Genomic DNA, 15055 nt, shown 5'->3' with positions numbered 1-15055 from the left:
TTGTAGAGAATCCAGTGGCGTTGCGTAACCTCACTTTTTACCTGTTCAACGACTTTGAAAACGTTATTTAGGGTCATGCTTGCATTCAGATCAGTTTCAAAAGGCACAGGGTCTTCTAGTTTCACTGATTTTATCCACTGGAAGTCATTTTTTTAAATTTATTTAAGTTGTTAAATAGGTAGATTGAGGTTATGGTGACGCCACTAAGAGAATCATTTCACCTTTTTGATGGTGGAGTTAGTTTGCAGTTAGGATAAATTGACAAGTTCAAGAGCACTTGCGTCGACTTGAATATGTGCTCTAGAAATCCACTTTTGAAATGTCATGTTTAATTCAATTTTCAACACTACCAACCACCATACAGAACAACATTCCGAAATTCGGAAGCCATAAAAAAAATCTACTGCCCAAACGAGCACGAGCAGCCAGCCATGGCCAGCACAACCAGGTGCGAATGTCACGTGTCTCATTAATCCGCTCTTTCGATACCTACTAAAGTACTAAAACGCAATTAGAGACACCTTTCTCTTCGCTTTAAGCGTCGTAATTTATTGGTTTCGCTTCGCATAATACAAACCCATTCATACGTTACCCGCCGGGTCAACATAGAAATGCGACTTCAGTACATCATAACAGCAATAACAATAACAGCAACAACACAAAACGTAAACAAAGAACACCCATGATTATAAGTCACACACAGCAACCACAGAACGGAAAAAATGTCTCAGTCGAAAAACAAAAACAGATTAATCCTCCTATAGCTTATATGTGCCTTTTATACTGTATATGGGATGACCAATGTTCACTATTTTGATTATGGAGTAAGTTTTTGAAAAGGGCTTAATGGGGCCAATACGCACCGTAATGTGGTTGTGCAATTGCTGTTGTGCAACCAAATTGCAGTGTGTATTGGCCCCATTATCCAAAACGGTCAAACGGCCCTTTTCGAATGACATTTCAAGAACAACATGTGATAAGGGCATACAAGATTTTTGTAAACAAACCTTCTTATGCCCTCTTCTCGCCACCCATATGTCATCAACGCAAACCATCAACATCACCGGTAAGGGGAAGTTTTCTCCTTCCCGATGATGTTGTTAGTTTGCGTGGGTGACATATTGGTGGCGAGAAAAGGGCATAAGAAGGTTTGTTTACAAAAAGCTTGTATGCCCTTTTCACATGTGGCTCTTGATTTTTTTCTCAGAATTAATTGAGCTGAATTCTGATTCTGTGATATTAAAGCCTTCCGATATATCTACGCGGAAGGCAAAAATAAGGAAACCTGGGACCCCTTTTTGTACAAGCTTATTTACTTCCATAAATCAATGGGACGCGCGTGTGTGTAGTTTGTCGAAGCAAACAACTTCACACACAAACGGAAAAAAATAATAAGAAGACCCCCTCTGAATGGAACCAACCAGGTGTGAGACGTTTTTTCGTCTGCAGTGGGCTTCGCCCGGTGTGAAACTGTTTGCATAAAATCTGCGTTCATGAAAAATGGCTCATCCCCGAATGGACGAACGGCAGGGAAGTAGGATTTATGAATCGTATCATCGGGAAATGGGTGCAAATGGAAAGGAGCCGGTTTTTGCATGTATTTTTTTTTGCTGTATCCATACCTTGACTAGGAACGAGTTCATCCATTTCGTGAACGTTTTCTTCTGGATGTGCAACCGTTCCTCCTGCAGGGTCTTGATGCGCTCGTTCTCGAACTTGAAGATGCCCTCGCGTTGCGTCATGTTGGAGCGTAGCTGTACCTGGGTCGCGTAACCTCCAGGCTCATACTGTGAACCTGCTGGGGGAGAAAAGAGAAAGAGGAAAAATCGAGGGTTAGATAACTTTCGATTGGAAAAAAAAAAAATCTGACGTAGAGGGGAATTATCAAACAGTTGATCTGACTTGAAGGTATATAAAAAAAGAGGCAAATTTAATATTTTATAAAATATTTGGATGGATTTTAATAAAGGTATAATTTGATGCTCTCAAGGACTTCTCGGTCTGTCCAGACGTAAATCGTCCAAAGAAAATCTAACTTTTCGGTCTTAACAATTCGCTATGATTAGTTGTATTTGGATTGTTATATGTATTATTTAACTCGATTCTAATTTGCCGACTTGCTGGAATTTTTAGATGTTTGGTTTCTATCGTTTTGGAAGTTTGAAAAGCGAAAGTAAAAACACAGTTCTGTGGATAGAGGGTGTGCTCGTCCCCCTCGCAGCACAAGCTTTCTGCACTTTTCTTTAGTTTGAACGTGCATACACACACAGATTTATGTGTTTACTACACTGTGATTGGTGCCATTCTCCATCCCTGAAAAGTCATCGAATTGTTGACTTTCGGATAAGCTTTTCATTACAAAGTGAGTTCGAGTAAAACGGGGTGAAGTTGATCACTACACCGTTCAATTTTCGTTTCTCAACCATTCTTCTTCATGAACTTGATATAAGACAACTTGTTTAGTATCTCATTAAAAAGCACTTTTGAAACGTTTCCCCTCACAAGCGATGCTTTCTACCATTCATGTACAATCGTCATACAATGTTCAATTTGGTGGAAGTGATAAAATATGCAACTTTTAACTGTTTCAAAACATCTTATCAGAATGAGGCATTCTGGTGCTGTGTTCGGTTTAATTACTTATTCTACTTGATTTTTGGAATATGAAATTAGATGCTGTTAAAATAAAAGAATTCATGTCATAAAAATGATGTTATGTGAAAAACTGAAGTTAATTGCCTACATTTAGGCGAACAAGCAGTTTTCTCGTAAACCATCCCAGAATTGATAATTTGCATTTTTAATCTAATTTTAATTCTAAAAACTACAACGGACAGCCCTATGGGGTTGTACGCTATGGTGACGTAGGACTACGTAGTCTTAAATAATAAATATTATTTGTTAGCTGTAGCAGGAGCTTGTGTTTTGTGTAGGAGTAGGAATTTGAGCGGGGTTCTCTCTGTTTATACTCTTCAGTATGACGCGCTTGACATAGATGACCCATAGTGACTCACGAAGAGCTACTGATTCCGATCAATAGCGGTGTGGCTTCTCCCTCCTTCTATGGATGCTCATGTTGGGTTTGGTGCAGCTCACTGCTTGTAGGGAGCCTATCGTTGTGTACTGGAGAACATCACCACTCACCACGCGGTGATTGAATAAACACCGTTTGGTGAGACCGGATGGAATTCAACTTTGAAATCTGTGTTAGGGAAATCGCTTTTCGCAGGCAAACGGTGATAATTTTAACTATCATAGCAACAGTTGCACATTCGTGAAATTTTCAATAGTGACATTTTGAAAACTGATGAAATCCTAAATTTAACAAATGCGTAGAAATATTTCTGATCCAATGGTGATAAAATTATTGAAATTGGTCCAGGGGCAGCTGAGTTATTAACGTTCAAAATCTTTCATAATTTTGTTACATGTTCCATTTTTGGGAAATCACAGACGTACTCCTACGTCAAAAATAAACTAAAATCTAAATATCAAAATAGATTGGAATCTTCCAACGTCAATTACACATTTCAGCACTGCTCGTCGTGCACAGCTTCGGAATGTTTGATGTACTCTAAAACAACATAAGCAAGTGGATACAAATCTCTGCAGTCGGGACAACCATTACCCCTTCCAGTTTCACTCGGTTCGGCTTATCTACGAGGACAAATCTGAAATTATCTCGCAGCAGATGAATCGTAAAATGTAAGAAAAACATTTGCTCAACTTGTTTCTCCGGCCACGGGTACGTGATGAGCTTTTTCAGCATCATTTGGGATTTGTCCCCAAAAACGTCCCAAATTCTATTTGACTTTGCAAAAATGGCATCACTAACGGCGAAGACGAAGCGCGCACTGGCTTGGTAAATAAAGCCGCTTTTTAGTCGTTGCTGCACTACGCTGTTGACTTCAATGGCCAAACTTACCTGCTCAAATTCAGCCGCGCAGCGAGGGACTAATAAAATGATAATATTTATTAAACGTGGTCGCGTACGTACACACACTCACACACTTTTTGCTGTGCCGGAATGCTTCTTGTCATATTTGCACAATGACGACCGAGCAGGCGATCCGTTATCTGGTTAGTACATACGGTACGCGACTTGTGCTGGATTAAAATCTACTTCCAAGAGCCGCACGGGTGTTCGGTAGGGTAGCAAACAGCGAAAGTATGGCGTCATTGGTTTCAATTAACAGTCACCAAGGGAAGATATTTTCCAAGACAGCTGAAGTACGTAGCTCAATTGTAAAGCTTCAGCTTCAGAGGTCGATGCAGTACGTCACAACATTGGTGAATTGTTTAGCAGAAATAGAAAATATCAGTTCCAGTTTGCCAAAGACTCACACCTAGGGCCCTCCCTTAGCTCAGCCGGTAAAGGCGCAGCTACAAAGCAATACCATGCTGGAGGTGGCTGGGTTCGAATCCCGGTCCGGTCTAGGAATTTTTTGTGGTGGAAAATTTCTCGACCTCCCTGGGCATAAAGTATGATTGTACTTGCCTCACAATTATACTAATGCAAAAATGGTACAGGTATCGAAAGTTCTCAATTAATAACTGGGGAAGTACACCTACAATACAAAGTTGAGAGCACACAATAAGCTAATATGCAATAAGTAATAAACATGAAATGAGACGAAGAAGAAGAACAACAAGAAAGATTCACACATTGCTCAAAAACTCCCCTCTAGTTGGGAGTGTTGGACAAATAGAACTGCGAATAATTTATTCAAATCTAATCGTATGTTGTGAAGATCAGTCCTTTAAAAAGGATAACTTTTGAGGACATAACGCGTCCTCCACAAGTTTAAGACAAAGGATGTACTAAGGTCTACAACAGGTACAGCAAAACATCACTTAGAAGCACTTATTCGCACTATCTATTCAGGGATAGAAGGAAATGCTATGCCATGCTGAACAACTTTTTTGAAAGCCCCAAAATGATTACACTACTTTGGACAACGGTATTAACCATTCAATAGCATAGACCTTTTCATGGTCAGTGCGTTTATGCAAGTGATCTACACACGTAAATACTTGGTTTGTAAATACAATGAGATAACATGCCTCCCATGCCAAACGAGAAATTCCTTAGAAGTATGTTATGTTATCTCATTAGGATGGGAGCAGAGGAAAGGAAGAACTGAAACTTCGTTAACAAAATGCTTTCATTCAATTCTAGTCGCAAGTGTTTGATGGAATGCTTCGAAGGTCCTAAACTGTGCTAGGAAAATATTAAAAGATCAAATCTCACCAATGAGTCAACAAAAGTCAACAAGCAAATAACAGCGGATGATATTACAAGCTGTGAAGCGCTAACAAAACTCACCAGCTACAATTCTCACCAAACTGTGGTGAGTTTGAGCTTCAAGATTTTTGCTGAACACCCGAACACGATTCGAAACGTCCATCGGTGCAAGACAGCAGTAACTTCGTGGCTGCCTTCTTTGAAGAGCTAAGAGAGATAGCTAACTTTGCTTTCTCTTTCTAAGAATCATTTTTGGGTTGAGTGAATAGTCTCGCAATATCAACAGAGCTTTTAAAATCAATATCATGCATGATATTTTATTCCACTATAACGCGTAATATCAGTGTTCACTCGGCTGTCGACAAAAGCAGGCCACTCTCGATGTGTGCTACGCGATCGTCTGTTTTCTCGGCAGCAACCATTGTGTGGTCCTCCTCATTGTTCTTCATCAGCAGTTCTTTCGGTCTATGCGTCCTCGACTTTGCAAAGCAACCGTTTCGTGATGAGTGTGTGAGTGCTGACTACGTTTTGCGTCCATTGCTGCAATGGACGCGCTCTGACCCTCGTTGGCGTACAACAATTTACCATACAATGAAACTACTAGAAGCGGCTCCAGTTCTGATCGAGGAGGCTTTTTGGATAGCGGAAGATAAAGTGTTTATTGTGTTGTACCTTTTGACTATAGTTTTAAGATGTATTGTATAGTGACCAAAAATCCTCGGCTCTGTAAAGTAAATTCGTTTGAGCCTTATCAAATAAATTAATAAACAAAACAAAAATCACGCGTAATATTTGGAGCCCTTGAGAGCGAAAAATCAAATCATTTGAGTGAGGATCATGCCATCACTGATTAATGTACTTGTCCAGAGCTCAAGGGTTTCAATCTATGCAACTGATCTTAGAGCTCCACGGTTTGTCTCGAAAACACTTGGAACTGTCATATATAAATTAATTAGGGGTCATGACATAAACATGTACCTAGAAGGCCATGGGACCGTCCTCCGAAAGATCTGCAACATCCTTAAAAATGGTCAATCCATGAAACTGATCCTAGAACTCCGCAGTTTTTTCGAAAGCATTAGGAACTGTGATATAAGAAAAAAAAAATGGGGAACCATGGACCTATATGGCCATAAGACCGTCCTCAGGAACACCCGAAACATCCGTAAAGTGGTCATTTCATGAAACTGATCCTAGAGCTCCGCAGTTTAAAAAAAACACTAAGAGCTGTGTTTTGTTAGAATGAATTTGGGGTCGTGACAAACATGGACCCTGATAGCCATGAGACTGTCCTCCGAAAGATCCGGAACATCCGTAAATGTGGTCAATCCACGAAACTGATCCTAGAGTTCTACGGTTTTTTGGAAAGCATTTGAAGCTGTGATATAATAAAAAATGTGGGGTCATGACATAAACATGGACCCGGATGGCCATAGGGTCGTCCTCTGGTAGGTCCAGAACATCCGTAAAATAGGTTAACCAATGAAACTGATCCTAGAGTTCCGCAGTTTTTTCATAAACATTAGAAACTGTGATATAAGAAAGAATTTGGGGTCATGGCATAAACATGTACCTGCATGGCCATGGGATCGTCGTCTGGACGATCTGGAACATCCGTAAAATGGTCAATCCATAAAACTGATCGATGAGTGTCACTTTTTTTTCAAAAACACGTGGAACTGTGATATAAGAAATGATTTAAGGTCGTAACATTGACCCGAGTGACCACGAAACCGTCTTCCGGAAGATCCGTAAAAGTGAAGTTTTCGAAAAAAAAATACCGTTTTTCTCACAGTTTCATGTATGAAACACTTTTACGGATGTTCCGGATCTTCCGAATGACGGTCCAATGGCCATCCAGGTTCATGTTTATGTCACGACTCCATATTCATTCTTATAGCACAGTTTTTGATATATTTTTTTTTTAATAAACTGCGGAGCTCTAGGATCAGTTTCACTTTTAAGGATGTTCCAGATCTTCCAGAGGACGGTCTAATACCCATCCAGGTCCATGTTTAGGTCACGACCTATTTTTTTTCTTATATCACAGTTCCAAGAGATTAAAAAAAAAAACTGCTGAGCTCTAGAATCAGTTTCATGGATGAACCAATTTTACCGAAGCTCCGAATCTTCCGAAGGACTGTTCCACAGCCATCCGGGTCAATGTTTATGTCTCGATCCCAAATTCTTTCTTATATTACAGTTCCACGTGTTTTCGAAAAAAAAACTGCGGAACTCTAGGATCAGTTTCATGGATGGACCACTTTTATGGATGTTTCGGATCTTCCGGAGGATGATCCTATGGCCATCCGGGTCCATGTTTATGTCTCGACCCCAAATTCTTTTTTATATTACAGTTACTAGTGTTTTCGAAAAAACCGCAGATCTCTAGAATCAGTTTCATGGATGAATCACTTTTACGGATGTTCCGGATCTTTTGGAGGATGATCCCATGGCCATCCGGGTTCATTTTTATGTCAAGACTCAAAATTCTTTCTTATATCACAGTTCCACGTGTTTTTTGAAAAAAATCGCGGAGCTCTAACATCAGTTTCGTGGATTGACCAAATTTACGGATGTTCCGAATCTTCCGGAGGACCGTTCCGTTGTCTCCAGGATCCATATATAAGAGCCATGACTGTATTCTGGCTAATTATGAACATTTGTGCCCATTAATCTAATTTATGGATCTTACGCATAACCATAAACACTCCTTAAAAAAACATGTAACGACTCTTTTCGCTTTTGAATAAAGTAGACCCTCAAAATATTCTACAGACTCTAGCAATTCTAGAAGTACCACAATTTTTGAAATTCATCAAGAAATGGCTAAGCTATGCCATTGCAAACTTGGCGTTACACGTTTTTTCGGAGGCATCGTATTCGGAGTGTTAATAGGGCTAAATAGATCATTACTACAACAGCATAATTCCTTTATCGCGCTTTATTCGCGAATATATCCTCTGAGTTTAGAAACCATCAGAGTTTACGGGATTTCATTGGAATTCTCATCAGAGATCTCTTAAGAACAAATTATCAGAACTTACTGTAAATACTTATTACAATTTGGACCAAGAATCCTCATTCAATCGTCAAAGAATTCTTCTCAGAACTTTCTTTAAAATGCACCTGGAGCTTGTCTCTCAATTATCTTGGAATTCTTCCAAACATTGTTCGGAAGCTGAATTTTGCGTTTTAATCATGTAATTTCACAGTGCAGTTTTGAACCCCTTCGGATACGGTGCTGTTTAAAGTTTGCCCTCTGTTTTGTGCGTGCGTTCGTTTTCATAATTTTCGGCTGCATTTGCCTGATCAGCGCTGGAACTCTGCCTCCCCGACGGTTATACGTGTGTGATTGGTGGTTTTCTCGCTTTCCGAGAAGTTTTAGAATCGAGAAAGAAACCATGATTCATCATGTTTGCAAGCATCAGAAGATTTGGCGCTATCTGCGTTGTTTGATTTTTTTTTCTCCCGGACCAGAAATTTGTGGCATCGCAAGTGATAATTAATTTCAATTTCAGTTCATGAAAAAAATTAAGTGTTTTCGATAAAGTGTTCCAAAGGTGCTTTTAAACGTGTTTCGCAGTTGGGTGTGGTGAAATTCATGCATTCCCGGTTGATTTTCAGAGGAAATTCCGCATCGCAAAATTGCCCACCGATTCCTTTATTTTTTTTGCCGTTCGACGACGATGGGTGTGCTTTCGCGAAAGTGACGTTTATTGGATCCGTTTCTTTGAACTGCTGTATTTTTTTTTTTGTAAGCGTGCCTGCGAATTTCATTGCCTCCTGGGAGGCCGGTTCACCGTGTTCGGATGTCACGCTTTCATCGTGTAGTTCTATCGAGAGTCTTTCAGAGACGATAGTTTTTGTTTAACTGCACAAGGATATTAATCGTCCTCTAATCTATGGGAGCTCTTCGAAATTGCCGTGAAGTAATGGATTCAATTTGTAACACTCAATTGTTCTATTAACATTCATTCCATTATTATATGATACATTATATGCTGGGTATGGGGACCGTCCCCAGGGCACCTGATTGAAGCGATTTGGATGGGAAGAGTGGAATTGCCAACTTCCTGTCGTTAACAGATCGTGAATTTAAGGTGGGCTATTCTTCCCCACTCATTGGGACATCCCCTCGTGCGATGGCTTGTACATTACCGGGTTATAGGATTTTATTGTTGGAAGGAGATTCTCTTTGATCCCACGGACTACGCGTAAGTGTCTCTGCTTACAGGTTCGCCCTCCGCTTTTGGCCCTTCATACAATGGTAAATTGAATACAATCCGGTGTTGTACTTGATCAAGTCGTACGAGGTGGTCCACTGTCTAATGGTTGTGCCTGCAACAATGAGTGGTTTCCTTTACATACAATTCTCATCAGAACTTCATTTTGATTCATCGGTTAGTGATCGATTTCTGACAATATGTAGGCCCAATTATGTGGTTTATTTATGTCTTTCAAAATATCATGGGGTATTTAAAGCTTTGCAGTGGCAAAAAATCTAAAAAACTGCCATTAAGTTTGCGATCTTTTGCCCCATCGGTGGTGCAAAAGTTCGTTTCGAACCCTGTTCCGAAAAATTCATTCTAGCCACGAATGGACTGAAAAGTTGTCTGTAAGAGAAAGTTGTAAACCTTGAATGAGGAGTTCCTGTGTATGGAATTAGTTTGTTTCCAATTTTTTTTTTTTAATTTCGAACTTGAACAAAATACGTAGGTTTTAAAGGAATTCAGAGGACAATTACAAGGAAATTCCAAGAAGATTTTTTAACAAGTTTTGAGAGGAATCTCATTGCGAATTTTAGAAAAAATGCAACTAAATCATGGGAAGAATTTAAAATTTTTAATTATTAATTTATTTGATAAGGCTCAATCGGATTAACTTTACAGAGCCGACGGTTCTAGTTCACTATACAATACATCTTAAAACTACAGTCAAAAAAGGTACAGCACAATAAACACTTTATCTTCCGCTATCCAATAAGCCTGCTCCATCAGAACGGAAGCCGCTTCCAGTGATTTCATTGTATGGCAGTATCACCAACGGGAGGCAAAGCACTTCCATTGCAGCATTGGACGCAAAACGTGGTCAACGCATCGACCGAAAGAACTGCTAATGAAGAATAATGAAGAAAAATGAGGTGGACCACACAATGGCTGCTGCCGAGTAAACAGACAATCGCGTGACACACATCGAGAGTGGCCTACTTCTGTCGACAGCCGAGTGAACACTGAAATAGTTCTTTTTAGATATCCAAGACAATTCTGAGATGAATTCCAAGGAAATTCTTAGAAATAACTTTTACAGAGCATTGGCGAGCATTTTGAAGGAATTATCGCGAAATATTTTTTTAATTAGTTTATTTGTTAGGCTCAAATGTCCAAAAGGTCCACGGAGCCGAGAACCATTAGATAATTTAATAATTACTATAACATATTAATGAGGGACATTGCTTATGAGTACTTCTTACTCTTCCTTGGAAACTAAAAATAAATAAGAGATCATATTTTGGTTAAAAATCTATAAAATTCATAGCTAAACAAACTTCGAAAACATTAAGGGAATAATTAGAGGGGGACGCTCTAACATGACGTAATTTTCAATGGAGTGGTCGAGAAATGTGTGACAGCGGGGGAGGGGGGGGGGTTGATTTCGGTAAAGATTGATGAAGCTTTAGAGGTCAGGTAGCTGGATTGAAGCTAACGTGGGAATTAAAATGGATGAATTTTAAATTTTACCTATATCGCTCTAACTTTTAATCTAGTTGTTCAAATTCGGAAAAAAAATGTGTTGCTTAGGCATTTGTTGTTATGGTCACAGTTTGGTGGCAATTCAATTTTTTTTTTTGTGATTGGACAACTAGAACCAAAGTTAGAGCGATGTAAGTGATATTAAAAATTCACAATAATCTCCATACAAGCTTCAAACTATTTACAAACTATTACCATTTATGGCACAGGTTCATATTTTACGGATACAAATCAAACTGAAAGCTGGTAGCTGCAATGGTTTCACTTTTTTTTATTTTTTTAAGTGAAGCACAGACGGACAAACTAAAACTCGTTAAAAATATTTCACTTAGTAAAAGTTTTCTAGGCCTATCTAATATTGTTGAAGAATGTTACATTCTCCAGTAGGTTGCAATTTTGTCCGATTAGCGGAGTGGTGCATTCCCCGGTTGTGAAGTAAACGCTAATCACGTTAAATTCGGCGGCTCGACCAAACGATTTGCAGAGGGTCAATTTTATAGTCAATTAAAATTAACGAGGCACAATCTCCGAATAAAACTGCTGATTTAGCTAGCCTTGAAATGAGCCGCAACTCCTGTTTGTGTACAAAATTAATTTCATTATCAACCTTTTCGATCGATTACGGCCACGGATGCCTCGGATGATTAGGTTGCGTGGTAATCGATGCTAATCAGCAATATATAGCGTAAAATATCATGTAGAACCCCCCCAAAAAAGGAGCCGCTGATATAAACAGTGTAAGTTACTATTTTTGGCAGAAAAAATATGCCCTATTTTTAATTGATGCAAGATCTCAAAATTCGGGACACTTATGTAAGTCCACATTAGGGACATTTGAAGTTCTCTATCACATTTTGCATTTTTCTTAAAGCCATTCAAAAAATACTTATTAGGGATATTGGGGATCATGACTTCAACGGAAGTGGGTCATATCGCCGATGGTGATGGCATACCTTCCAATAGCATTTTTGCGGGGGTATGCGACCAATATGGTGTGACGTGATTTTTCGGGTTGTATCGACGGTGGCAAGGCGGAAGAGGTGAATTATGGAAAATATAATTTGGTTGCAAGCTGGATAAACGATAGGCGATATTTTCGCGCGATCGATCCTGACTGGAAATCACAGTTGAATCCTTCCGAGGAGGTACGTTGAACGGTGATTCCAAAACACGATCACACGACCGTAGCGGTTTGCAGCAATGGCGTCGCGTAACCTCACTTTTTCCCTGTTCAACAACTTTGAAAACATTCTGTTGGGGTCTTGTTTACATTCAAATCAGTTTCAAAGGGCATTGGTTCTTCTAGTTGCCCTGATTTGTATCCACTGGAACCAATATTGTTTTGTTTGTTTACGTTTTGAGAGATGTTGAACAGGTAGATTGAAGTTAGGGCGACGCCACTGGTTTGAAGTGATATGAGGAGCGTGGAGGCCTAGTGGTGACCGTTTTTGCTAATAAGCAGAAGATTGAACGTTGTATTGATTTCTAAAATTGCTGATTTTCTACTTCTTTTCCTAAACATGACCACTTTCTTACTTGACGAGCAGATATCAAATCGATTACATTTGTCGTTCGTATTTGCTGGTTGATTCGGAATTCAGTGGCCGTTTTTGCTCACTGAGCTGAAGAAGCGTTGATTAAATCAGATTCAGAAGAAGAAGTGTTGGTTGGACTTCTTCCAGTTTATGTGAAGAAAGAGAGAATGATTAGTAATATTCATTTCATTTCACTACCAAAATTGCTTATCCTTGACTGATATTTCCTCTACAATTTGCAGACTCCTTCAGTGGCGTGTACTAATACGCGACTTAAGTCCGCACATTGTAGAAAAAATATGCGTATCGTCAGTTCGGAGCTCAATTCCTGTTATCTAGTTCTAGCCTCGAAATGTCGGTTAGGAGATAATTTTGACATTATCTCGATATCTATTCCTATAGATAAATTTTAAGCCGATGGCAAAAAAAAACACATATTCATCATGGCTCATCGGATTAAACGATTCAACTAAAAATCTTTCCACCCTGTCACAATGTAGGAAGGCTTAAATAATTGTTGAGCGCCTGTGGCGTTACCTTAACCTCAATCTACCTGTGAACTAGCTCTCAAAACATTAACAAATCTCAAAATATTGCTAGCAATGGGTAAATATCAGTAAAACTAGAAGTTTCGGAGGTTTAAGCTATCGATTTAAATATAATTATTCAGGCATTCCATAGCAAAACGTTATAGTGATTCTCAAAATTTTGAAAAATTGGGAAGTTTTGTTTCTTATTACAAAATATTGGACCCGTATTTTTCATTTTGTGACCGCAAAAATTCATAACTTTCGAACCACTGGGCTAATTTAAAAAATCAAAATATCAAATGAAAAGTAATTAAAAATACTTTTTTAAGAAACACATATTTTTAGATTTAAAAAAAAATATTCCGGAAATATGTTGAATTGAAATGGGGTTTGAGAGTTAAAGTTTGTGCCCAGATTAGAAGTATGGTTACACGACGCCACTGTATTCTTATCTGGTGTCTGAGACAGGTTGGAAGACCGCAGAATATCAGTGTCCACCCAGCTAAAGCTCCTCCCCTTTTTAGTTTGTCTCGTTCAACTGCTTCCCTCATCAATTTGGTAATTCGTAGCCTTTAGCAGAAAGACGACTAACACTTTTTTCGGCAAATTTATGATCTTGTTTCACGTCATGATTCTTGTCTATGCCTATTCAGATAAATTAGTACCTTTATTTATTTTCTCTACTGCGCTAAATCAAACGAGTAGAAATAAGAAATGATGTCGGTGACGCGCTCGAATAATTGAAAATTTGGTTAATATTTAATCGAAAAGCTGGAAAAATCTTTACGATTAATCGTTAATCGAATAATTGGACTTTTATGCATCTCTAGAGAATAGTGTAATTTCATGTTTTTGGAGGTCCTTAGGGGCTTAGAAGCAGAGGGGTGAACGTCAATTATCTTCATCGATTTCCTCTTTCGATGACCATGGCTTCACTAAGCTATTTCGCACTATTTCTGCTATGCTCTTCTATCATCGCGAGTAACAAAATGAATGAGTATGTTTGCCGTCGAGTTATTACCAAAACAGAAAGTCGATGAAGAGAATCAATCAAAATCAAGGTTGGTTACAAGATTACAACTCTGGAAAGCATTTTGTGTGGTCGTTGGGAGCGATGAGTGTGCAAAATGTTACGCAATTGCATCCTCCCTATTTGCACAAGCCTGAACATCGGAGGCCAATACCACTTCGACTTGTTTCGTCTACTAACGATTCTCTGATGACTGTGTTGGGGAAGCAGTATATGCATGTACGTAATTGGTAGATTTGTTAGTTATTTCGATGCTTTTGAACAATGCTTGATATTTACAACTTTTTCAATAGTTTTCCGTTGAAAATAAACAGTCGGAAGCATTCGATGCGTAGAAATATTTCTGATCGATTGCTGATAAAATTATTGAAATTGGTTCAGGGGCGGCTGAGTTATTAACGTTCAAAATCTTTCATAATTTCGTTACATGTTTCATTTTCGGTTTTCACAAAGTGTGCCCCTATATAGAAATCACAGACGTAGTACTACGTCAAAAAAATAAGACTCGACACCATCTCCGATTTCCATGAAACTGAACATAATTGTTGGCTATGCCCCAATAAACGGATACCATACACTAACGATATCATAGATGGTACGACCATACCACATACAGTTGGGATGACATCCCGAATTGGTGGTTAGGCACTGTTTATGAGGGTGATCAATAATTCACGTTTGAGCTAAATCTCGGCCATTTTGAAACGTGCAAAATAAAATCAAAATGGCGTATTCGATATATTTTATCAAATCATAGCTCGAAAACGTCACGAGAGATCGCAGTAAGCCACGCTTGAAATTTGACGTGCGCATTTTTGCTGCGTGTTTTTCTTCCGCGGATTAGGATTTTTTTTTTTTTGCATTGTGCTGTAATTGAGTTTTTAGTGTTCATGAAATTGTGCTATAGTGAGTTTGGAAGCCACACTTTCGACGTGTAGTTCTATCGAGAGTCTCGTCACCGT

General features: G+C 39.0%; 1 protein-coding gene across 7 annotated transcripts in view; it reads right to left on the bottom strand.

Annotated features, from left to right (window-relative positions):
* The window catches only part of kst (spectrin beta chain, non-erythrocytic 5 kst), a 320373-nt gene that overhangs the window by 97682 nt on the left and 207636 nt on the right, over positions 1-15055 (bottom strand). For 5 of the 7 annotated variants that reach the window (XM_065227170.1, XM_065227169.1, XM_065227165.1 and 2 more), the window contains one exon: positions 1623-1798. In XM_065227170.1, the coding sequence (XP_065083242.1) occupies positions 1623-1742 (120 nt within the window). In that variant the 5' untranslated portion in view covers positions 1743-1798. The remainder of the gene's footprint in view (positions 1-1622; positions 1799-15055) is intronic. The other 2 variants (XM_065227171.1, XM_065227166.1) reach the window with 1 other exon arrangement.

Source organism: Ochlerotatus camptorhynchus, unplaced genomic scaffold (genome assembly GCF_037179485.1).
Source record: "Ochlerotatus camptorhynchus isolate MF236.1 unplaced genomic scaffold, CSIRO-AGI_Acam_v1.1 ptg000267l, whole genome shotgun sequence".
NCBI classification, from domain to species: Eukaryota; Metazoa; Arthropoda; class Insecta; order Diptera; family Culicidae; genus Ochlerotatus; species Ochlerotatus camptorhynchus.
Note: the sequence above shows the minus strand (reverse complement) of the source record. Positions and strands in the feature narration are given on the sequence as shown.